The sequence below is a fragment of the Protopterus annectens genome, chromosome 1.part1 (assembly GCF_019279795.1).
Source record: "Protopterus annectens isolate FY-2018-M chromosome 1.part1, PAN1.0, whole genome shotgun sequence".
Classification (NCBI taxonomy): Eukaryota; Metazoa; Chordata; order Ceratodontiformes; family Protopteridae; genus Protopterus; species Protopterus annectens.
In genome coordinates this window covers 1,445,825,372-1,445,849,895 of record NC_056726.1, presented here as the reverse complement: position 1 = coordinate 1,445,849,895, position 24,524 = coordinate 1,445,825,372, and the positions used below count along the sequence as shown (strand labels likewise).

The window sequence follows — 24,524 nt, the reverse complement described above, 5'->3', positions numbered from 1 at the left end:
AAACTATGCTGAATTGTCAACTCCAAGGCAAACATGGCTAGTCTGCAAAGTGGATAGGATCTTGACGACCCAGGTTGTTTATACACCACATCATTGTGGGGATGTCTGCTATCATTAAATATGGGCCAGGTGTCCACAGTTGATTTAGAGCTTTGAAAATTTTATTAGGGCCATTATTTCCTTGAGATTTATGTGTTTGTATCTGAAATGAGGCTCCAAATTGCCCTTGACTCAGAGACACCACCCCTTGTAAAGTCTAAGGCACTTGTGGTGACTGACTGAGAGGAAGTATGGAGAGTACGGAGAACACCTGAACTTACAAGGATTTGATTGGTCCACCAAATGAGTTCTCTTTATAAAACTGAGCACATAAATTGGAAAGGTTAGAAGATACAGATATTGGGCCCAGATGGATATGAGGAACTACTGATGTTTTTTTATGCAGAGTCTGGCAAAAAGAACCTTGAAAATGGATCAGGTCATAAAACCTAGAATCCTCAGAAATTCTCTTGCTGTGGGCATACTATGTTGAGACAACTTTAGACAGTGGTGATGGTAAGAAAGTATTTTATCTGTAAGTAGGAAGGCTGTCATCAGAAATGTGTCCAGAAGACAACCTGGGAAGATTATCTTGTGCACAGGGATCAAGGACAACTTTTCTAGATTTAGCATGAAGCCCAGGCTGTTGAACAGATGCATTGCAAATTGAGGAGATCCAAGACTGTCTTGGGAGGAGGATGCTGAGATGAGGTAACCATTTAGGTAGGGGTATATCTTGAATGCCATGGAGTCTGTGGAATGTTATAACTGGGGCAAGATGCTTTGTGAAGACTGTTGGAGTAGTGGGAGACCAAAAGGTAAAGATGTAAACTGAACATGCTTTTTGTGAATTGGAACGTATAACTAGCCATTTTTGAGATCTAAATTGACCAGGAAAGCTCTGGAAGACAATAGAGGAAATAAGATTTGTAAAGTCATCATTCTGAATTTTGAAAGCAGAAGAAAGGTATTCAGTTTTGAAATGCCTCTTTTCTGGGGACCAGAAACAGTTTTGAGTAGAAGCCTTTTCCTTCTTAAGCAGTGGGAACTATCTCTATTACCTCCTGAAACAGAAGATCTGAACTAATATGACAGAAAAAGATGGAGGGAGACGTATTCCAGATTGAATAGGAGGAGATGCTCACTGAAGCTTGTGACCATGCTGAATATTTTTTATATCTCAAGAATCTGAGGTTATTGATTTCCAAAGTGAAAGACAGTGAGAAAAACTGCCTGAAATTTTGGGAAGAAGGGTGGAGTGTAGTGATGGGCGTCAAAAGGCAAAGACAGTTATTGTTTTATTTTTATTTTGAGGTATCTCCTTTCATTTTTTTGTGTCACCTTGCCATTTTCATATATTGCTGCTTGGAATATGCTTTCCTGGAAGATGTAAATGGCTTTCAAAAGAAAGGCCATGGGTTAGATGGATAGTCTCTTTGGTGTTTAGGAATGGGAAACAAAATAGTCGTTTGGTACCCTGCATTAATTTACATCTCTTTTCCAGCTCCTTGATGACCTCATCTGAGGAATTTCCAAACAATAATGTTTTTTAAAAGCTGAACCTTCACATTTTCTGGGGCATTTTGCAGTCTTACCCAGAGCAGCTTCAACAACATCATAAGCACATTTAACAGAATGCTTAGTGACTTAGAGATAAGAATTAACCATTTTGAGCAAATTAAGTTTGGCCTCTGAGTGAGGAATATTAGCCAAAGATTGTTGCATTTTTAGCAAAAATAGGTAAAAGATATTTAGATACATTTGTCTTTTTGGCAATTTATTGCTCTGAAAGCCTAAGTGGATGATCCATAGATTTCATTGCCAAGCCAGTCAAAGGCATGGCTATTATCATCATTTGGGATTAGGCTGGCTGAAGAAAAATATTTATAACTTCTATGTTTATCCAAAGAAAAAATGAGGGTCTGCTACAGGATTCTTGTAGAGAAACCTGTGGTAATCTCATGGTCTACTGAATCTATTGGTTTCTTACAAGCAGTTTGTTGAGAATACAGGGAAACTGATGGTGGGCGCAGTGAAGACATCCTCTAAAGTCCCAAGACAGCAGGATGATCACAGGCTTTGCAGAGTCCATGCTAAGGAGGTCATAACATTTCTTTTGTTGCTCTGATACCTCATTTCCTTCCCACATAAACAGATCTTTCATTTTGCAGACAGTGTCTCCCAAAAGAGATTTCCTCATTAGAAGAGTCTTTGGAGAGAGTATCCTCAGATTCAGACAAACAAACAGTTGGGGAAAATATTTGAGAGGCATATTCCAAACTATCATTATCAAGAAGAAAAAGTTTTCTTCTTCAAAGGAAGAAGGAGCTCTACTTCTTTTCACTAGCTAGATGAAAAAGCTGGAAAGGAAACTTAAAGGGACATGGCTTTAAATATGCCAAATATGTCATGCACAAGAATTAAACCAGTCCTCCTGCATACACTTTTGAACAGAGGGAGTTGAATGAGGAGGAGACAAGTGTTTTGTTATTTATGCATGCTTTTTGGAGTCTTAAGGCAAATGGTTTTAAGAGAAGACTCTAAATAGCCAGACATCCATAGGATCATAGGATCATAGGAGGTTACTAGCCTAACAGCCCCAGCACCCTTACAAGCCTAGCCAAGTTTAGCCCATGTTCCCAAGGGTGTCTGGTTTAAGCAGACACTAAAATAAGTAACTGTTGCCCCTTTCGAAGAGGGACATAGGTAGAACCCCAAGGTGAATTTCTGGTTACCCATCCCATCTGAATTATGCTTAAATAGGGCCACTGAGGGGCTTTGTTTAACATGAATAGGAAGCTTGATCCAAAGATGAGGCAACCTCTTTGAAACAAATCTGACTCTCCAAGTTCTGTTGATGTCACATACCAGGCTAAGGTCCCTTGAGTGAATGACTTGTGTGCCATTAGACTTGTAAATGTGCAGCATTTCCATTAAAGCTGAGTCAGAGATTAGGCACAGGTTACCTCTGAGCAGTCTGTATGACACAGAGTAAAGTGACAATGATTTCAGTCTGTCCACATAAGACAGATCTCAAAGACCCTGAATTTTCTTTGTAAGGAACCTTTGCAGTCTCTCCAATTGCTGCAGGTGTTTGGAAAGGAACATACCAAAGGGAGCGTTGTACTCATTATTGGCCTGATGAGGGAAGAGTACAGGGGATTATAACCTCTTTTTCTGAAGGTAATGCAGTTAATTATGAGATGAGCAATATAAAATGTCATTCTTACCACTGCGGAGACGTGGTGATCAAAGTTAAGATTTCTGTCGACCTGTGTGCCCAGATCTCTCATCGCTGACTGCATGCTTAGGGCATTGCTATTGATGTAGTAGTTTGCAGGAACAGCACCCTAGGGTATTGCTATTGATGTGGTAGTTTGCAGGAACATCACCCTTGCTGAAGGGGATCATAATGCAATTTTCTTTTTGCATTAAGTTTAAGACCATGACTCTGGTACCAGCCATTAGTCTGCATAAGACCATCTTGAAGGATGTTGACATCGCTAGGGGTTTCAATGATCACTCACAGTTTGCAGTCATCAGCAAACTTTGTCAGCCACAGTCTTTTAGTTTTAGCCTGCAATTCAGAGAAGTAGATTCCAAATAGTAGGGGTCCCAGAACCGATCCCTGTGGAACACCACTGGTTATGGGTCTGCTGGAGGAGGTGGAGTCCCCTATTTTAACCACATGAGTTCTGTTAGTGAGCCAGTTTGCAACTCTTCTGACAATATATGGGTTGATACCCAGATTGATGAATTTATCAATGATGCCTGAGAGAAGGATTGTGTCAAAGGCCTTGGCTAAGGCTAGATAGGCCGTATGCACAGATTTGCAGGGGGTGGGAGGTTGGCATAATGGTTAGGGTGTTTACCTTACAGACACAAGGTGCAGGGTTCGATTCTCACATGGGTAATTGGCTAGGCTTAAAATGGCCCACAAGGGCACTTAGCCTAGTACTAATCTATGAACCTATGAACCTGTGCCCTCACCGAGGACTTTGGTGACTGTCTCAAAGAAGTCCACCAAGTTTAACAGGCATGATCTACCCTTGACAAAGCTAAACTGGGTGGGGTTGAGCATTTGGAGATTACTGATATCCTTGTTAATAAGGTCTATCATGATTCATTCCATGGCCTTGCAGGTAAGGCTGGTCAGGCTATTGGGTATATAGTTGTCGGAGTCCATGGATGCACCCCCTTTGTGCAAAGGGATAACAGTAGCTGCTTTCCATTCATCTGGGATAAAACCAGTGCTTAGGCTGTGATTTAAAAGTGTCCCCAATAATGATGCTAATTCCTGTTTTAACCCATGTAGAACACAGCCCAGGATGTTATCTGGTCCCATAAAGGCTGTATGTTTGACCTTGGAGAGGGCATTTAAGACCTGCTCCTCAAAGTTACTAGGGGGGACAGGTGTTAGGGATGCTTAGGGAAGCAACCTGTTGATATCTTCCCTCAAAAACACTCCCTCACCCTGATACAAAAATGAATTATGATTTTCTCCTCCTGACAAGTTCAGTAGTCTGAAGGGTCATATTCATTTGCTATAACAGCCTCCAGAGGGGACGCACCAGAGACTAAGGGTTGTTTAAGTGCCTCAGTGAAGTCATCAGTCTCAGACAGCAGAAAAGAGGTAGACTTACCTATTTAGTTAACTTCTTTTCCTTTTTGGGCTGAGAAAAGAGGTCCACTAATGGGGGATGAAATGATGTGGTTGCTCATAGGATCATAGGAGGTTACTAGGCTATTGACCTGGAGTTCATTTTAAGCCTAGCCATTTCAACCCAATGTAATACCATAGAGGTACTAGTCAATACCCAAGATTGCATTTAGTGATGACTGCCCACTTCTAGGAGGTTTATGGGCGCTATCCCTGGTAAGAATTTACAGTGCCCCATCCACTCATCCATGTTCCTCTTGAACAGTGTTAGAGATGCTCTGTTTCACATGAATTGGTAGCCTGTTCCAAAGACATGGCAGTTGCTGGGAGATAAATCTGTCCCTCCAGCGTGTCATGCCAAATCTCTGAGGCATTTGTTCTCTAGAAAAGTTTTAATCGAATTGAGACTTCTCCTTACTGTTTTATGAGTGAAGGACAGACAAATATGCCACAACCTTACATCATGTTACTCCCGTAGGCAAAGACACATTTGGTATGCATGTGATTTTAGGGAATTTGTCTGCCACAGGAACATCTGTACTTCCAGAGCAGACATATGAAAATTGTATTACAGTTTTGTTAAGAAAAAAGATGGCTCCCTAAAAGTGATACTTATCTGCCTGAAGTTGTAGCTGAAGCCAACTTTTGGTATCAATGTCATTAAACTAAAGAGAGTCCGCATAAAAGTACATGTAGCAAAATGTTCTAAGTTTTGGTGCACCCATACATCACTCTTACAACACCATGTACCCTTGGGTTAAGGGTTGGCATATTTATTTAACATTTGTTTACCGGAAAGTCTGACTTGCAGCAAGCCAATTTTCAGTAGAGGCCTAGGGAGAAACACTCCAGACACATGTCTTTCTAACATGGGAGGAAACTGGAGCATCCAGAGGAAACCCACATGAATGCAGTGAGGACATGCAGACTCCGCACAGAAGGCATCCCAACCGAGAATTGAACCAGAGAACCTCTTACTGTGAGATAACAATACAAACCACTGCACCACTGCTCTCTTTGCATAAAGAAAGATCCAAACTTTTGTGGACTCTGTCTGATATTCTTGACAGGACATGTCTCATATAGTTATGGCATCTGCAGTAATGATTTAATGAAGAATATCATAGTCACTTCAGGTTATGATGACATCATTGTCTACAGGCAACTGAAAAGTGATGGAAAGTGGATCTGACAAGTAAACAAATACAGTCACAATGAAAAAAGGTCTCTACCAAGGGTGTGCCTTTTTTCAACTGATAGTTCTGCTTTTCGTGGGCAAAATTTCAAGGTGTGGTAAGTTTTGCACAGTTTCCAGTTAGAAGCTACCCTAAAGATAGATAAAATGACTGAAAATGTGCCCTTGACTCAATCCTATTATCCTTTCCTAGCAAGGCAACCATGACAGAAGTCATGCCAAAGAACTTTAGTGGCCAACTACCTATCTTAGATAACTGGTTATAAGATAAGGTCAAAGGATACCATTCCATCAACCTTTCCAGATACTCAGAGGATTTCATCTAACATCTTTATCAATACCCTTAAACAAGTTAAACATTCACCATTACTTATAATTTAAAAAGAATGCTTTTTTAGTAATATTTTAGTCCATCTTCACCAGTGTGGCACCTATTTCATAAAATGAGTGAAACCATAACACTACCTTGGATAAATCATGGAAACTTATACAAATGAAAAAGCATTTCCTCGTGTGGAAGCAGTATTACAGTGAGAAATCACATTAACATTTTATGCAACAAAATCAAAACTTAAACGAAATAAATAAAGCACATTAGGCTGCTCACTATCAGAGTCCTAAACAACTGTCAGAATATTGCCACTACCTCATCCTGGCCAAGCTCAACTCCCCCACAGTGAGCAGTAGCTCTACAGCTATGTGACTACTTCATAGCCTGTGCCACTTCATTTGACAACCACCACAACCACAGTGCCAGTTTTGCGTGTCCAACTAAAGCCACCACTTCTCAAGCTAAAACCTTTATCCTTAACGTTTATACAGAAACTGCTGAAAAAAAATCAAACTAGAATCTTCATCTGACGATGACTGACATCCAGCTTACTTAAAGCTAGCAGCATATGTATCTGTTTACCCATTTTCCATTCTAATCAGTCTAACAACTGGCTATGGAAAAAGCTATCACAGAACCCTTTTATAAAGGTGGGTCATTAGTCAGACACAGTAACTACCATTGCATCCAGTTGTTGTCTACAGAAAACCACAACATTTATGAGGAAAAGACCAAAACTATGTTGCAAAATCTGTACATTTTGTGAAAATCTGCACATTTGAGAGATATGGTCTTCAAATATGAGTTCCGTCTAGTTCAAAGGGGATCCTATCACATTGTCGAACTTTTAAAAGTTCGAACATATGATCTCGACCATATGATGCTCACACTTTTAAAAGTTCTAAGACTATACTCCTCTAACCTAGGAGGACCTAAGAGGTGCACTCTTGTTAGATTGGTTGAAAGCTTTTAGCACAGTTAAATACTCCATTCTACTTCATACTCATGGACTACGACAGTTCATAGGTTCATAGGTGTGTACTAGGCTAATGGCCCTGAAGCCTTTACAAGCCTAGCCCATAGAAGTGCCCTGGCATCATGTCACCCGATGTTAGTTTCCAGTGCCTCTATCAAGTAGAGCCACTGGATTGATCCCTTAGGTGAACTTTCTATTTCCCATCCACTCATCAAGATTTCTCTTGAAGAGGGTCAGTGAGGTTCTCTGCTTGACATGCATGGAAAGTCTATTCCACAGCACGGGCAGTCTCTGGGTTATGAACCTGTCCCTCCAGCATGTTCTGTTGATTGTGGTAATGAGGTTGAGGTCTCTGGAGCATGTGGTGTGGAGGGATTGGGATTTCTTTAGATGTAGCATTTCTAACAGAGCTGGGTCATACATGGCTTTGTAAGTCAAGCAGAGATCGCCTCTTAGTAGATGATATGAGACATAGCTAGAGTTTTTTGAGTCTGTCCATGTAGGACATGTGTTTAAGGCCTAGGATCCTCTTCATGAGGTACTTTTGTGGCTTTTCTAGCTGTTAGATGTGTCTAGTGAGGTACATGCCAAATGGGGCATTACACTCGATGATTGGCCTAATGAGGGAAGAGTAGAGAGAGAGAGATGATGACCTCTTTCTTTCTGGATGCAAAACCCTTGGTAATGAGATGTGGCACATAGAAAGCCTTACTGACCACAGTGGCAATGTGGTGGTCAAAGGAGAGGTTGCTGTCAACCTGTGCCCCCTGATCTCTTATAACACCTTCAGTGTTCAGTGGGCTCCCATCGATGTGGTAATTAGTGGGAACTGAGTTTTTCCCAAAGGGGATGACGACGCATTTTTTGGCATTAAGCTTAAGGCCATGGTTTTGACACTAGTCATTGGTCTCAGTGAGGCCTTTCTGCAGGATGTCTACATCACTTGGGGAATTAATAATGGCTCCCAGCTTGCAGTTGTCTGCGAGCCTGGTCAGCCAGAGTTCTTCCATGTTGGCCTGGACTTCTGAGAAGTAGATGCCAAACATGAGAGGACCCAAGACCAATCCCTGTGGGACTGCACTTGTGACTGGTCAGCAGTCTGACTTGGAGTCTGCTACTTTCACACTGTGGGTTCTATCTGTGAGCCAATTTGCAACCCACCTAGTGATATAGGGGTTGATGCCTAGTTTAGTGAGTTTATCAATAATTCCTGAGTGGGGAATGGTATCAAAGGCCTTGGCCAGATCAATGTAGGCTATATGAACTGCCTTACTGTCATCCACAGCTCTGGTGACTGACTCAAAGAGGTCAACCAGGTCAAGCAGGCATGATCTACCTTTCACAAAACCAAATTGCATGGGATCTAGAGTGGCAAGGATTCCCTATATCCTTGTTAATTAGGTCCATGATGATGTGCTCCATAGCCTTACATATCAGACTTGTCAGGCTAATGGGGCAATAATTCCCAAGGTCTGTAGTCGCTCCCCCTTTATGGAGAAGGAAGACTGTAGCAGTGCGCCATTTGGTAGGGACAAAGCCTGAGGTGAGGCTGTGATTGAACAGGGCACACAGATGTGGTGCCAGTTCACTTTGTAGTTCATGTAGAACACATCCAGGGATATTGTTGGGTCCCATGGAAGTTGTATCCTTGGCCTCGGACAATGCAGCTTTAACCTGTGCTGCAGTAATGCTGGGTGCCTGGCATTCCTCTGGCATTGTGAATGTTCCTTTAGGGGGGAGAGGGGGGTAAAGTTGGCACTGAATCTGTCGGCCAGTATGTTGGCAATATATGTTGGCTCAGTATAGGAGGTACCATTGTGCAGTAACTCAGAGCAAACTTGGGTATTGCCGTGGAGATTCTTGATATAACTATAGAAGGCTTTGTGGTGGTGGTTAGTGTCTGTCACAATTCTGCCTTCATAGCTGGCTTTAGAGGTTTTGATGAGGGATCTCAACTTTTTGTTGAGGCTAATAAGGGAGTTTTTCTAGTCTTGGGACTTCAACTTTTCTGCAACAATTTCTACCTTCTGTTGTAGAGTTTATTAAAGGCAGGGGACCACCAGATTGGCTTCCTTTTTTTTGGAGGAGAGCATCTTGATTCTGTTGAGTATGACTAGTTCCATGCATTTATGTACGTGTTCCTACAGTGCATTGGTGTATGATTCGGCAGTCATGCATCTCTTTTACATTGACATGGGTGCCGTGAAGTTAGCCACCTCTGTTTTAGGAGCCCAAAGTTAGTTTTGGAGAAGTTTTTCATGGTGGTTACTTTTGCGGCAGTTGTGGATGAGATGTGGATTTCCATGGTGATTAGTTTGTGGTCAGATCTAACCAGGGAGGTATTGACTATTGGTGTAGAACAATAATTGCCCATGTTAGTAATAACCTTGTCAAGGATGTTGCTTCCTCTAGTGGGGGTAAGAATGAGCTGGTCCAGGAAATTGGAATTTATGAATTCCAGGAAGCATTGGGCCAGTGTATTGGTGTATGAGTAATTTTTCCAGTTTATAGAGGGGTAGTTGAAGTCACCTAGTATGAGTGTTGGGTTGGACTCTAATAGTTTCCAGGGTGCTTAGAACTACTTTATTGCCCTGGTTGAACTGTGGTAGTTATGACTACATTATTGCCCTGATTCTCTAGTTGTGTCATCTCTAGATCTCATGCTGTTAGATGGGAAGGCTTTATCTCACACCCATGAACTATTGACTTAAGAATCTCCCAATGATTTTCCCTAGACCCACTACTGTGTAAATGGTATGAAGTCTTGCTGTGCACCAGCCAAATTAGTACAGCTTTCACAATTCCATATTGCAATACTAATCAGATGACATCAAGGATGTAAGCAGACTGTGACAGACTGTGTTTTAAGAGTGGAATTATGGATAAGAAATGAAAGCCTTCAGCTTGACATATCTAGGATCAAAACTGTCCATGCACATGTTATAAATATAACTGAGTTAAATGAAAAAAAATACAGCTCACAACTTAGCTGGAGCTAAGGAGTTAAGGCCCGAGTTAAAAGAAATGGGTGATCTTAGTAAATATGCATGAAACACAAATTATAAGCTCAGTTTTGATATTCACATAAAAATATTCATTCCCCAAGATTAAAGATTGGCCTTTATAATTAGGCTGATCTCACTACAACTATAACTTTCTTGCTCCCATATGTTATACTTGCTAATCTAGTGAATGTGATTTATTGAAATTTTTACTATAACTAGCACTTGGAACTTCTGTCCTTGGATGTCTTCTGAAAAGGGCATCAGTTTAGATGGTAATAATTAAAAAAGAAAAACTAAAAAGTTATATATATGTATATGATATGACTGTCATAAAGGTGTTTCTGAACCTATATGCTATGGAACAAACTTCCCATACATGTCAAGAAGAGCACCTCGCTGACCCTCTTCAACAGAAATCTTGATGAGTGGATGGGTAACAGAAAATTCTCAGATGGGGTAATTGAATGGTCTTAAAACAGCCCACAAGGGCAGTTAGCCTAGTACTAGTCTTCTTCTTCTTCTTTCGGCTTTTCCCGGTTAGGGGTCACCACAGCGGATCATCTGTCCGCTCATGATTGGCAGTGGAGTTTTTACGGTGTCAAGTTGCCAGCCCGGCGCCCAACCTTCCACAGAAGGCATACACATGCACACACTCACACCTAGGGCCAATTTAGAGTGTCCGATCCACCTACTGCATGTCTTTGGGATGTGGGAGGAAAGCGGAGCACCCGGAGGAAACCCACGCGACCACAGGGAGGACATGCAGACTCCGCACAGAAGGCACTCCAGCCAAGAATTGAACCGGAGAACCTCTTTCTGTGAGGCAACAACGCTAACCGTTGCACCACTACTAGCCTAGTACTAGTCTATGAACCTATAATAACCAAAACACAACAGTATTCCATAACAGGCTGTACAGTGAAGGTTAAAGAGGGGAAACAAGACTTCTTTCTCTCTACTACTAACACTCCTCAAGATGTCTTTTACAATACCATAACACTTCCTTACTACTCTCCTGATATAATTATCATAGTCAAAATCATTGTCCATTGTATATCCTAAATCTCTTAGAAAACTTAGTGAGATCAAACTGTCATTATTCAGGGCATAACAACAATGGTTATTTCCAAAATCAAAATGCATTTTGTTGTATTTCTTGGCATTAAATTGCATCCAGTTTTGGTGATCCACTTGAATAAAATGTTTAGATAATTTTGTAATTTATTATGATCATACACATTTACCCCATCTTAGTGTCATCATCAAATTTAGTTATCCAGATACTGTCACATACTGTGATATGAGACATCAACAGTTCAAACATTATGCATTGTCTGTGCAATCCCTTTGCTGATGCCATTGTACTATAACGAGGAAATACTGATTTCATCTGCATTCCACAACACCTTATGCTATAGCTTATACAAAATCAGCTTTATACCCCCTGTCCTTAAATATATCAACTAGCTTAGCACTTCTATTAAAACATGTTGACATTTAATATTAAATTGGACAACTTCACAAAATGTTCCTTAATGGCATTCTCCTTTATGTATATGTAATAGCTACCATTACATACAAGCTATGAAATAACTTGTCTGTATTTGCAAAAAGATTCTGGTTTCACATCTGTTACGTGCAATGCCAAACCTAATTTCAGCATTTTTAAAAAAAATCCCAGAGTGAGGAATGTTTGCAGTAAACCTTAAAACTCTAGTGCTGTTAATCATACTTTGAATGAGCAGTTCCAACATATCTTTTATCCCTCTCTAGAACATGTCATCTATAAAGAACATATATTACACTTGTAGCTGGATACAATGGGTGTTTTGTCAAAAAGTATGTTCCAAATTAGATAATGCAAGAGTAGCAGACGATGGTTACATATTGGCTGTCATAGCACCACCTGATAATTGCCTTAGTACCTGCCCAATGTGCACAAAAATATTGTTTCGTAAATTCAGTGCAAGCAATGTATACACTATAACATCTTTGCTCAATTTGTTTGTTCAGTGAGGGCATTTCTCACCCAATTCAAACTTTCATACTGAGTTATGCAGATAAATAATAACTTGATATGTGGGGTCTGCAGCCTACTTTCTATTATATTTAAATGCATATTACTCAATTCATTCAAGAAATACTATGATTCACAAATATTAAATCAGTTTTCTGAAGGTTATTTTAAAATTCACAAACGTAGCCACTGGTTCATTAACTATTTGCCTGAAAGGGTGACTCTCAAAATTCTTAAGTCTTTTTATTATCCTGAACTGAACCCTGGATATTTGTATATCCACTTTAACAAGTAATAAAATTCACCATATATGTGTTTGCTTGGGAATATGTCAATTAAATGAGTGCCCACTGACTGATATGACTTAAAATATCTTGCAAATACATTTCAGTGCAGGTTTTTTTATCATTTATCAAAGTCATAACACTTTATTCATAGTCATTTACCAACATTACCCTCAATCCCCTGCCCTCAGCTACCTGCACGAACCTTAATTCTCAAGGCTTTTTATTCATTCATGGCCTGTTGTTCACCACCCTTCAAGGTGTGCAAGCATAAGTGGGGTGATTTACTATCTAATTCCTTTAGATCTCAACATTCAATGCTCTTTCAAGTGGGGGAGAAAATATGTTAAGCTTGCTGAATGAAGCTTGTTGTAAAAGTCTAAGACTGGTAATTACAAACCATTAATGTTTTTTACTGATCCTTCATTCTTCATGCATTTCTATTTCTGTTTACACTATTCAGTATATTATCTAGCATGTTTTTTATGTAACATGGCAAATCAGAGAATGAAGAATAACAATATCTAGGAAAATATATTCACATTTAAAATGATACATGATTCTATATAATGATAGCAGTCAATGATAACTGGATGTTTATAATAGCATTTAGTAAAAAAAATGATAAACTATTGCAACCAGAGGTTACTTTCTGATATGTTTGTCACATTTAGGGTAAAAAGGGGGCAAACAGCAGTGTTGTTTTGGGCTTCATTATGAAAATTAATTACAACAGCATCATATAATTCATTACGGACACTATTAAAAGTTATAATAAATTAATGTAAAATAATATGGCCAGTAGAAGCTGTGTACCTAGCGTATTACATTAATAAAATATTACTGTCAGTTCTCTTATAATATATATTGATTCATATACTAATTTACAAATTATTTAAATGAAAAACAGGAAGACTCTAGGATAGGATGAAAAGTGCTTGACAGCTTTACTGGGTTCTCCTGGTACCTCGGCTAAAAAGCCTTCACGGGATAACTTGTACACCAAAAGCACATCTTTATATAGAACATCCCCACTAGTACATTAATTAACTAATTAATTGAAATGACATAATAAATTACAACAATTGCATTTAAAGTGATATTAATGTTTGAAATTTTATGTAAAGGTTTATTTAAAAGTCCATTCACATGTAAAAAGTATAAATTGTATTTGTATTTAGATTGGGAGAGGACATTAATAGGATTTTTTAGAAAAAGGAAAATGGCACTTTAAATGCAATTGTAATTTATGATGGCATTGCAATTAATTAATTAATGTACCAGTGGGGATTTTGTATAGAAAGATGTGCTTTTGGTGTACAAGTTATCTCATGAAGGCTTTTTAGCTGAGGTACCAGGAGATGCCAGTAAAGCTGTCAAGCACTTTTCATCCTATCCTAGAGTCTTCGTGTTTATCATTTATTTTCATTGTGGTTTGTTTTTTTGTGTTTTTGACTGTGTTTAGTCAAGATGTCTGTCGAAGTCTCTACAGGGGCAGACGGGTTCGGCTCGTTAGGGGACAGTGATCAACTTTCTTTTCTAGAGATGTGGAAATTAAGAGAAGAAAAATTTGCTGCTGATGATATGTGGTCCCTTGGTGATATAAGTTCATGAATCAGTGATTTTGAAAGACTGGAAAAACTATTAGTTAAGGAAGTAACTTTTTTACGACACAAAACTTTTGGATAAATGTTTGATTTCCAAACTAACTCCTCGCAATCTTAGAGTTGACCAACTTCCGGTGTATGAGTTCACGGAAGATGAGCCAGACCTGCTGGAGGAATGGAATATGGTGTTGTTAGCATGCACTACAGCATGGTTGAAAATATTAATCAAACGTAATCACAGGGCACAAGAGAAGGTGCAAGCTGATATATTGCACTTGCAGGAGGAGTTTCTGAAAATCGTTTCCAGTGAAACTTTTGTAGATAATATGAAGAATATAAAAAATCGAGTGCCCAAGGTGGAAGTGGAGGTTGTTCTGCAAAAAAGATGCAAACTTGAGCGCAATATTAAAGATTATGAGAACAATCTGGTCTTCTCATGGCAGAGAAAACCTAAGATGGGCAGAAATGCAAGTCAGTGGAATGGAGCCAGCGCTCATGTGTCAATAGCTTCGTCTGTGTCCTCTTGTGAGACAGCATCAAGCAGCAGAAAGAGTGTATCATTCGAAAATTTAAACGAGGAAGCGAGCGAGGAAACACAGCATCAGCAATGGAGCAGCCCCCAGCAAGCGTGAGGGAGAGGCCAGAAGTGGCAAAGGAACAACGGAGGTACCAGGCCGAACAACAGTAGGAGGATAAGATAATTAATTTATATATGGACTATATACCAAATCCAGTCAGGGCTGAAAATGTTTTGCCTAAAAGGTATGATGGAATTGGGCAGTTTGAAATTATTCATTTGTCTTGTCTTTAAATCAATGAAAGCTTCAAATGTTTATTAAACAAGGGCATTAAGTTCGTACCCACATGTTTTCCCACTCTAGTGGATTTGTTACTTGAAGTAGGATGCTTTTGTAGAAAATTGAATCTCATAATGTTTTTTCATAGTGAAAATGTTCAAACTAATTTAAATGATTCACAGGCAAATGTTTTAATGAGGGAAGTGGACAGGATGGATTCTGATAACTCACTATTAGATTTATCATTGGATGAAAATGTCTTTGCAGATATAAATGATGTAGAAGCATTTCATCAAGAAGAATTTGATAGTGGTAGCATGCATGATGTGAATATTGACAGTAATGATGGGGGGGTTGTCACGGGGTATGGAAGGTTGAAGGTTCCCCCTGTTCCCCATGTGAGTCGCTTTGTCCCTCCCAAAAATACTATTGCTATTAATGTGTTCGAAAAAACATTATATAAGGAAATTGAGCATGAATATAAAATATTTGTTAAAAAACAGAGAACATACAATTTAACTAAAGTTGAGTGGGCTACATTGCAAATGTTATGAAACAATAATGAGAGCCTGTTTTTTTCTCAAGCAGACAAAGGAGGTAACTGGGTCATTTTGTCAAAGGATAAATATAACAGGATGGCATTACAGTTGTTAAATGATGAGAACATCTATGTAAAGTTAGAACATGACCCCAAAGCTGAATTTAACTTTTTACTGTTAGAAATGTTGGAAAGGGGTGAAAGGCTTGTTTTTTTTTTTTTTTTGACACTAAGGGTGTTTAGAAATTGTTCATCAGGAATCCTAGGAATGCCAGATTCTTTACCATCCCCAAAATTCATAAGAATATAATGGCCCCTCCAGGGAAACCGATAGTTTCTGGGGTTGGGGGCTAGCTACAAAATATAGCATTTTTTTTAAATGAGCAATTGAAAAGTTATACCTCCAGGGTGCCATCACATATCAAGAATAGCCAGGAACTCTGTGAATTGGTTGGAGGAATGCATTGGGAGGCCGATTTTTACTGGGCTTGTGTGGATGTGAAGGCTTTGTATACTACTATCAATCATGTTTTAGGTTTGGAGGCTGTAGCTAGAATGTTACGTGAGATACCTAGAACAAGTTATATTTTGCAACTGTTAGAGTTCAGCTTGACACACAACTTTTTTGAATTTGAAGAGAAACTGTTTTTGCGGGGGGGGGGGGGGGCACTGCTATGGGTGCCTCATTTGCTCCCGCGTATGCCATCATATTTATGAATTTTTTTGAGAACAATTTCATTTATAATAAATGCTTTTTCAGTAATAAGGTCATCATCTATAAAAGATACAAAGATGATTTGATTTTTGTGTGTCGAGGAAAAGTAGAACAATTTGAAGAATTTATGGCTGAACTAGGAAGAAATGAGTTTGGGTTGTCATTCACTTATAAAACCAGTAAGGATGTGATACAGTTTTTGGATTTGGAACTTTATGTGGGACAAGATGAATCTGTCCAATTTAGGCCTTATCATAAGGAAACTGCAGCTAATAATTTTTTATTGGCTTCTAGTATGCATCCTCCCCACTTATTGGACTCATTACCATATGGGAAATACAGACGTATGTTCAACAATACATCCGACAAGAAAATGATAAGTCAGGAGTTTATGAAAGTAAGAAAAAAGTTATCCTCTAGAGGTTATCCCATGGATTTCTTAGTAAGGACAGAAAATAGAGCCCTAGGGATTCAGAGAGGGTAATGGTGAAGCAAGAAGAAGGAAGGAAGAATGATTTCAAAGTGAAAAAATAAGAAAGGAGTTTTGTGTAAGTCAATTTTCTCCTTTTCCCCATATATTAATGAAGTTAGTTAGAAAAGTTTGGCCCATAGTTGTGCAGGGAGAGTTAACTAAAGGTGTATTTCCAGAGAATATAACTTTTTCACATAAGAGATGCTTGAATTTAAAACAGTTATGAAACCAGAAGAGCAACAGGGGAGGTCGTCGGGTAGGATGTCATCCCTGTCACACATGCAAAGTTTGCCTGAGGGCAGGGAATTTGCATAGTAGCAGCATTAATGACAGAATATACAAGGCAATGGAGAGTTTTACCTGTCAGCCTAGTGGAGTAGTTTATATCATAGGATGCGGCTGTTCACCAAGTAAATGGTATATTTGACAGACCAAAAGACAGGTTAAAAAAATGCATTTTGGAATATATGGGGGACATCAGACACAGAAGATTAGACAGTCCAGTTGCTCATCATTTCTGTTTGAATCATGGAGGCTCTGATTCATCTTTATTTTTTAGTGTATTATACAAGCCTTTATATCAACATAGGGAAGCATATTTTGAAAAATTGTTAGCTCTAGAAACCAGGTTCGTCATTAATTTCAGTGCATTATTTCCTTCAGGTCTTAACCTGGAGGTTAATGTCAATGTATAAAACAAATATAAATGTTTGTTAGAAAGTTTATTTATAATGAAATGTGTAATTGATGTCAGTATTCTGATATACCATTTTCCCTCAGGTCTCACGTGGATGATGATATTAATGTTTGAAATTTTATGTAAAGGTTTATTTAAAAGTCCATTCACATGTAAAAAGTATAAATTGTATTTGTATTTAGATTGGGAGAGGACATTAATAGGGTTTTTTAGAAAAAGGAAAATGTCACTTTAAATGCAATTGTTGTAATTTATGATGTCATTGCAATTAATTAATTACTGTATTAGTGGGAATTTTGTATATCAAGATGTGCTTTTGGTATACAAGTTATCCCGTGAAGGCTTTTTAGCCGAGGTACCAGGAGACACCAGTAAAGCTGTCAAGGACTTTTCATCCTATCCTAGAGTCTTTGTGTTTTTTCTTTATTTTCATTGTGGTTTGGTTTACAAAATATTTACTTGTCAGATATAACTGCATGCAAACACATAACCATCTCCTTTTTTGTTTTTCTTTTAGGGCTGTCCCTGTCATCCCCTTTTAACAAAATATACAATGGCCTGTGGAGTTATAACAGTGTGCTGGCCTGCATTGCTGTAGGAGGAATGTTCTATGCTCTTACATGGCAAACTCACCTACTAGCTATAGCCTGTGGTATGTATCCTTATGGAAGAGTTTTTAGAAACATCCTTTAATGTATTATAGTTTAGTCATGAGTTTTATTTTTCATATATTTGTCATTTACTTACCTATTTATATATTATTTATGGTAACCAGTCATTGGTATCCTTGATATCAAGTTAACTAATTTAGGGATATGGAATATTCAAAATGTGAAAAATATAGATGTCTGAATGGCACCCTGACATGTAGTACTGTAGCTTTTATTTTGTGTGAGCAAGCATGGCAATGCTCAGCATTCAGTGCTCAATGGACAAGCTAGAATAGCTATCGTTTTTGCATTATTTATTTATTTGCTTGCTGTTTTTACCCCCACTGCCTGCCAATATCAGTACCCTCCTGGCCTATTTGCCAATTTGTTCCTCATTCCATGAACAAAAGGTCCACTGGGAGGGTTCCATCATTTACACCGCCAAAAGAGGTGGCTTAACAAACCCTAGTCTGCATGCAGTGAAGCACTGGCTTGGGGAGATGTAAACAGATGACTGTGGAGGACGTCTCCTCACTTTTGAAAGGGGAGTTCCCTCCAAGCAGCCCTGCCCTTCACTCCAAATTATTTAGCAGTGATTTCCCATAGCCTCCACCAAGAACATTACACCACATTATGTGCCTCTGAATGCTCAAAGTCCTCCCTAATTACCAGCAAAAACAAGTGAGTAATGGCCCTTTATTCCTCCTCCTCTTCCATGCCTGGCTACACCAGTGCTAAGACTGCTAATCAAAAGCTGGTCACCTGGGTGCCAGTTAAGGCTCTATCCCTCTATGCCAAAGACTGAAGCTTTGCCTTACTTAATTATGGTTTCTTCTTCTTCCCTCAAAACCAAACTCACTCATTACAGCATCATCTTAAAGCCCAGATTAGTAAAGGAGGACACAGTTAGGACAGCTTTTGTCTTAAACGAGTACTTCTTTGCATGAATGTTTAAAATGATGGTACAGTTAGCACAGCCTTTATCACAGATAAGAAGCACTTCTTTGCATAAATTTTTATTACTGTTATTAGTGTTACTATTACTACAATTGCCTCCTCCACTGGAACAACAAATATTACTTTGATCAAAGGTACTTTATGATGTTTGCTGTGAGATGAGTATCCGTGGGTCGCTAGACTGCAGTCATATATCTAACAGTAAATGGAATAAAGTCAGAACCTAATCAGAGTTCATTGAGACAGACAACAAAATTCTCCCATTCCCAGGGCAGGTAGAGAACTGGAAATGTAACAATCACATGTACCTCAATACACTGACTCTTCTGTAACTCACTCCTCTAGCTCACCTTGGCCTCTGCTCATTCTACCATGCAGTTCACAAGTGCAACTATATAAGTAAACTTACCATAACAATATATTTTTAACAGATCACTGTTAGGGTAGCCTAAATTATATGGGTCTTACCCAACTGCTAAAATCAAAAAAGGCGAAAAACAAGTCGGAAAACAGTACAAACGGAATTTAATAAAATGAGTGCTTTCGGAATAGTCAATGCTCTTCCTTCATCAGATCCAAATACAATACATTTACGTGGTTTTATAATGAAACCACGTTCCAATTAAACAATTAATAAAATCACATGTTGTAAAAACTTAAAGTAACAACCAACTTCGAATACCAAAGCATTATATGGTTAATATACTCAAATAGTAGATCAAAATTACTTCCATTGATCTACCCTTAAATAAAAGTTGATTATATAAAATTATTTTTAAACAGCTCAAGTACACACTAATAAAATCTGCATATTTCCCTTCTAACAAAAAGTTAACGCTTAAGTGCTAGGAGTTTAAGAAAGCATGTAATAGAAATGCTTCCATTAAGCCCTGGAGGAATATGGGCAACACTCCTAATTTGCCATAAAATTTCCTCTATTTCCAATTTTATTTGCCATGGCCCACCCCTCTCATCCTGTACCACTTGTTTAAGTACAGTAAATTTAAAATAAGCTGTTTGAGTTTCCTTTCTGTCTTCCCTATGTAAAAAGCAGTACAGTTTTGGCAAATAGCTGCATAGACAATTCCCCTAGTGTCACAATTGTATCTACCCTGCACTTTATAGCTTTTACCATTTATTATAAATTGATATGCAGTGTTTAAATGCCTACATTGTTGGCAAGATTCACATTTGGTCATGCCTTTGTTCCTAAACACTGAAGGTTTTTTGTGGTATTCAAGCAATGATTTTAAATTGTGCCCACGTCGATAAGTAATTTTAGGCTGGTCTCCAAAAAGACTGTTAAGACAACTATCTTCTGTGATGAGGGCCCAGTTTTTGTTCAAAATTTCTCTAATAAGGGCATGGTCAAGGTTATATGTGCACAAAAAGCTAATGGTGACATTTTAGTACTTCCATCAGAGGCATTAGTTTGTTTATCTAGGAAATTAGCTTGTTCAACTAAATTATTCGTAGATAATAAAGGTTTAAAGTGCCCTATTTGCCTTTTAATGGTTACTTCAGTAGTAATCTTAGAAATGAATACTAAAGGATACCCTCTATTAAGAAACATGTTCTCAATTAATTCACATTCCTTTATAAAATCGTTGTCATCTGAAATCATTCTAGCTGCTCTAACGATCTGTCCTTTGATGACAGCCCTTTTCTGATAGTAAGGATGGCAGCTAGAAAAATGAAGGAGTGAATTAGAATAAGTAGGTTTCCTAAATATAATACTTTTAAACCTACCCTGCGACACGTCTTTATAGATGTGAATGTCCAAGAAATTGATGTTATCAGACTGTAAATTGTAAGTAAATTCAAGAAAATGTGTCAAAGACGTAATAGAAATTACAAAGTCTTGGACAATTTCACTGGGGCCTTGCCATAATAAAAACATGTCGTCTTGGTAACGGGTGTACCAAGCAACATATTTCTGAAAAAACGGGTTTTTGAATAATAACATGTTCTCCCAATATGCCATAACACAATTAGCGAAGCTTCCTCCGCAGGGAGATCCCATGGCAACCCCGCTTTTTTGAAGGTATATTTTTCCTTCAAACCACATGTAGTTATTACTAAGGACAATCTCCAAAAGAGTCGCAACTACATAGATTGTGTTTTCACTAACTTTCTTTTGTGCCATAAATTCCCCTGATCCACTCTAAACCCAAGGCCTGGGGAATCACTGTATACAAGTCTCTGACATCAATTGTCAGAAACTTGTATTCAGGATGGAATGGAATCTTACTGAGTTCACTTAAAAAACTCCAAGAATCTTTACATATTTGCCACTCCTTCTGTATTAAAGGTTTTAAAATGGTATTCACATATTTGGCACAACCATACGTGATGGACCCACGACCATCTACTATAGGTCTAAATGGAGGGCCAACAAAACTCTTATGGATCTTTGGTGTGCCAAACAGGGCCGGTGTTCTAGGAGCCAACATTGTTAAAAAATTAAACAAATCAATGTCAATGGCCCTTTCTAACAGCAAATCATCCAAAGTGTCCTTGATTTTCTTGAAGGCCATGTTTGTTTCATTCAAACTAACTATGTTGTAAGTTGTAGTATCTAAATGTTTGTTGATGTTTGTAACATATGCACCATGGTCCATAAAGACCAAACCACCACCCTTGTCGGGCTTCATTACTCGTATATTACAATCTTTAAGTAGTCGAATGAAGTCACGTTCATTATTCTTTATATTAATACCCTCCTTCTTGTTTTTATTTATGCTACTACTTAGAGATCTGAAGTCGATCTCACACATTTTTTCAAAAGAGAGGATATTAGGATGCAAGGGTGGATTAAACAAACTAGCCACTCTAAATGAGCTGTTAACTATTGAAGTAGAACCCAGTAGGGCAGTAAGACAGCTTTTCAAAAATAAAGGGCATCCTCCATGAGCTCTAACTGCCTGGAGCTTGAGAGAAGCTTCATATAGAAAGATAAGAGTGTGAACAACTCAGAGCTTTATTGTCTCAAGGTGGGAGGCAATAGCCCTCTGAAAGAAAAAAAAATGCTAGGAAAGCATATGCACAAGAGTATATGCAATTGCACCCATGCAACACAATAAACAAACAGCAAGGTGCTTGAGGAAGGGGGGGGGGTAAAGCAACAGTGATTTACTAGAACTGGTAAGTTTACTTAAACAATTGTATTATGTTCATCGTTAGATCACTGTTCAGTAGCCTAAGCTATATGGGTAGATTACCACAGAACAAGTAACAAGAGTTAAAAGTAATTAATTAAGAATCCATGAATCCTTGGATATCTCTCAACTGTCCAGATTTTTGCAGAATATACAGATTTTTACCTCATACTCTTGGTCTGTTTCTCATAAAATAATAGTTTTCTGGCAAATCATTGAGGGTTGAAGTCAGAAAATAATGACCAGTATTTGACTGACTTCATACCCTTCATAAAATCTATGCTAATGCAAAACCTGTTATTCTATCAAGTTTCTAAGTTTGTAAGAGACATATTTAAAATGTGTCCCTATTTTGCCCCCCCCCCCTTATTTATGGCTTTGTTCAGCTTTCTTGCTCTAAGAAGTTAAGAGGTATGATATAGAATAGTTGTAGCAAAGCCTGCTCTGCACCTGGAAAAGGTATTCCATTTATACTGCTTTCTAATGATGTGTACAGAAAGACAAGTTGTTGCCTTTAGAAAGTTTTTAGAGTCCACATCTTTCCAGAAAGCCACGAAGAAGATTAAACTCTAGTGAAATGTGCCCTAAACCTGCAAGGAAGAAACTTATTATGGTGAGAAAAACAAAAAGAAATGCCATGAGACAACCATCTAGAAATGCTCTGCTTTGACACTGGCTGTTCTTTCCTCTTTCCTTCATAGGAGACAAACAACTCATCATCTTTCCAGAATGTTTGAGTTTTGTCTAAAAAGTGTCTGAGCTTAATGTGGACATCCAATATATGAAGTTTTTTTTTAATCTTCCTTGTTTTGGGGAGCTGGAAAAAGACAGGGAGATTAGTATACTGGCTTTGAGACCACTTAAAGGATTAAAAAGGGGTAGGTACTCAAAGAAACCTGTTCTTGTGAAAAAATGGTTTGACCCATCATTAGAGCTTGTTACTCAGATACCATCCTAGCTGAAGTCAGAGCAATGAGTAAAACAGTCTTCCATGTTAAAAACCTCAATTTGTCCTGATGAAAGGGTTCAAATGGAACAAATGTAAGCTTTTCAAACACAAAATTAAGGTCCCAAGCAGGAGCCACTTGTTTTCTAGGAGCACAAGTGGGCAAATCCCAAAATGTCTGACTTGTGGAAGGTGGGGTGGGTCCAAGTGCAGACAAGCATAGATGACCAACCAAAGTACCTTGATAGAGGAGAAGCTAAAGCCAAAGGACAGTAACTTGCACAAACAATCAGGAACCAACAGCAGCTGGGTCATAAATAGGGTCTTGGTTCTTGGTATAGTACCAACTAAACAATCAGTTTCACGTACATGTAATATGATTTGCTAATATTAGGTTTTCAACCTCATTCAATACCTGCTGCTCTTCTGCAGAAAAAAGATACCTAAAAGGTATCATGAGTCTACCATCCAGGCAATCAACTGAAGAGTTTTCAAGTTGGGATGTGTAAAACAACCCCTATCTTGCATGAGTAAACCAAGCCTGGCTTCAAGTCTGTGGTAATCATCCTTGACCAGTTTCAGAAAAAGGTAGAACCACTGTTACCTCTTCCAAAAGATAGTCACCACCACAATCTTTGGGGAGTCCTTCTGTATCTTTAGAAGTACCCTGGAATTCAGTGGAAATGGTGGAAAGGCACAGCAGAATATTCCTAGCCATGGGAATGAGAAGACATCTATCTTCCAGGCCTGTTTGGAAGGAATCCTAGAGTAGAATTTCTGAAGTTGTCTGTTCTGAGAAGAAGCAAACAGATCTACTTGAGGTGTTTCCCACAGTTGGATACATTGTCTGAAGACTCTACAGTGGTGCTTCAATTTGTTGGGTTCTATCCTAGTCTTGTTTAACTTGTCTGCTACAAGCCAAGCATGCTAGCACAACATGTCTGTAAATGGGGATAAGATCTGGTACTAAACCTTGCCCCATCATTCTTCCCATTAGTTTATTTACCAAATCATTGGGCTTTGTTTTTTTTCTCTTTGTCTCTGAAAATATACAGATGCCCTGGAGACCAATGATGATTTAGGGTTTTCAAAGCATTTATTACAGACATCTCTTTAAAAGTTATGCATGTTTGCCTGTCTTGTTTGTTCGACATACTTTGCACTTTCACTGTTTTTGAAACTACTCCCTATGCCAGGTCTGATGCTTCTGTTGTAACTGACTGAAGAGGAGGTAGAAGAATGGGAGATCTGGATTCTGAGAAAACTAGTCAACCCATCACAGAAACTCCCCCTTTACAAACCCAAAAATAGGGAAATGAAAAGATGAAGTGTGAAGGTGTTGAGTCCAGGCTGACATGAGGTACTATCCATTTTTTCTCATATGAAGTCTGGTTACAAAAATCCTAATGATCATGGCAGAGTTTAATATACATCTCAGGAGAATAGTTCTTTGAAATGTAATGACAGAAGAGTTCTATAA

The 24,524-nt window shown here is 38.6% G+C and overlaps 1 protein-coding gene across 3 annotated transcripts in view; it reads left to right on the top strand.

The window, feature by feature from the left end:
- LOC122810872 (urea transporter 2-like) overlaps nucleotides 1–24,524 on the top strand; it is a 1,000,121-nt gene that overhangs the window by 758,709 nt on the left and 216,888 nt on the right. For all 3 annotated transcript variants that reach the window (XM_044082418.1, XM_044082423.1, XM_044082429.1), the window contains one exon: nucleotides 17,851–17,985. In XM_044082418.1, the coding sequence (XP_043938353.1) occupies nucleotides 17,851–17,985 (135 nt within the window). The remainder of the gene's footprint in view (nucleotides 1–17,850; nucleotides 17,986–24,524) is intronic.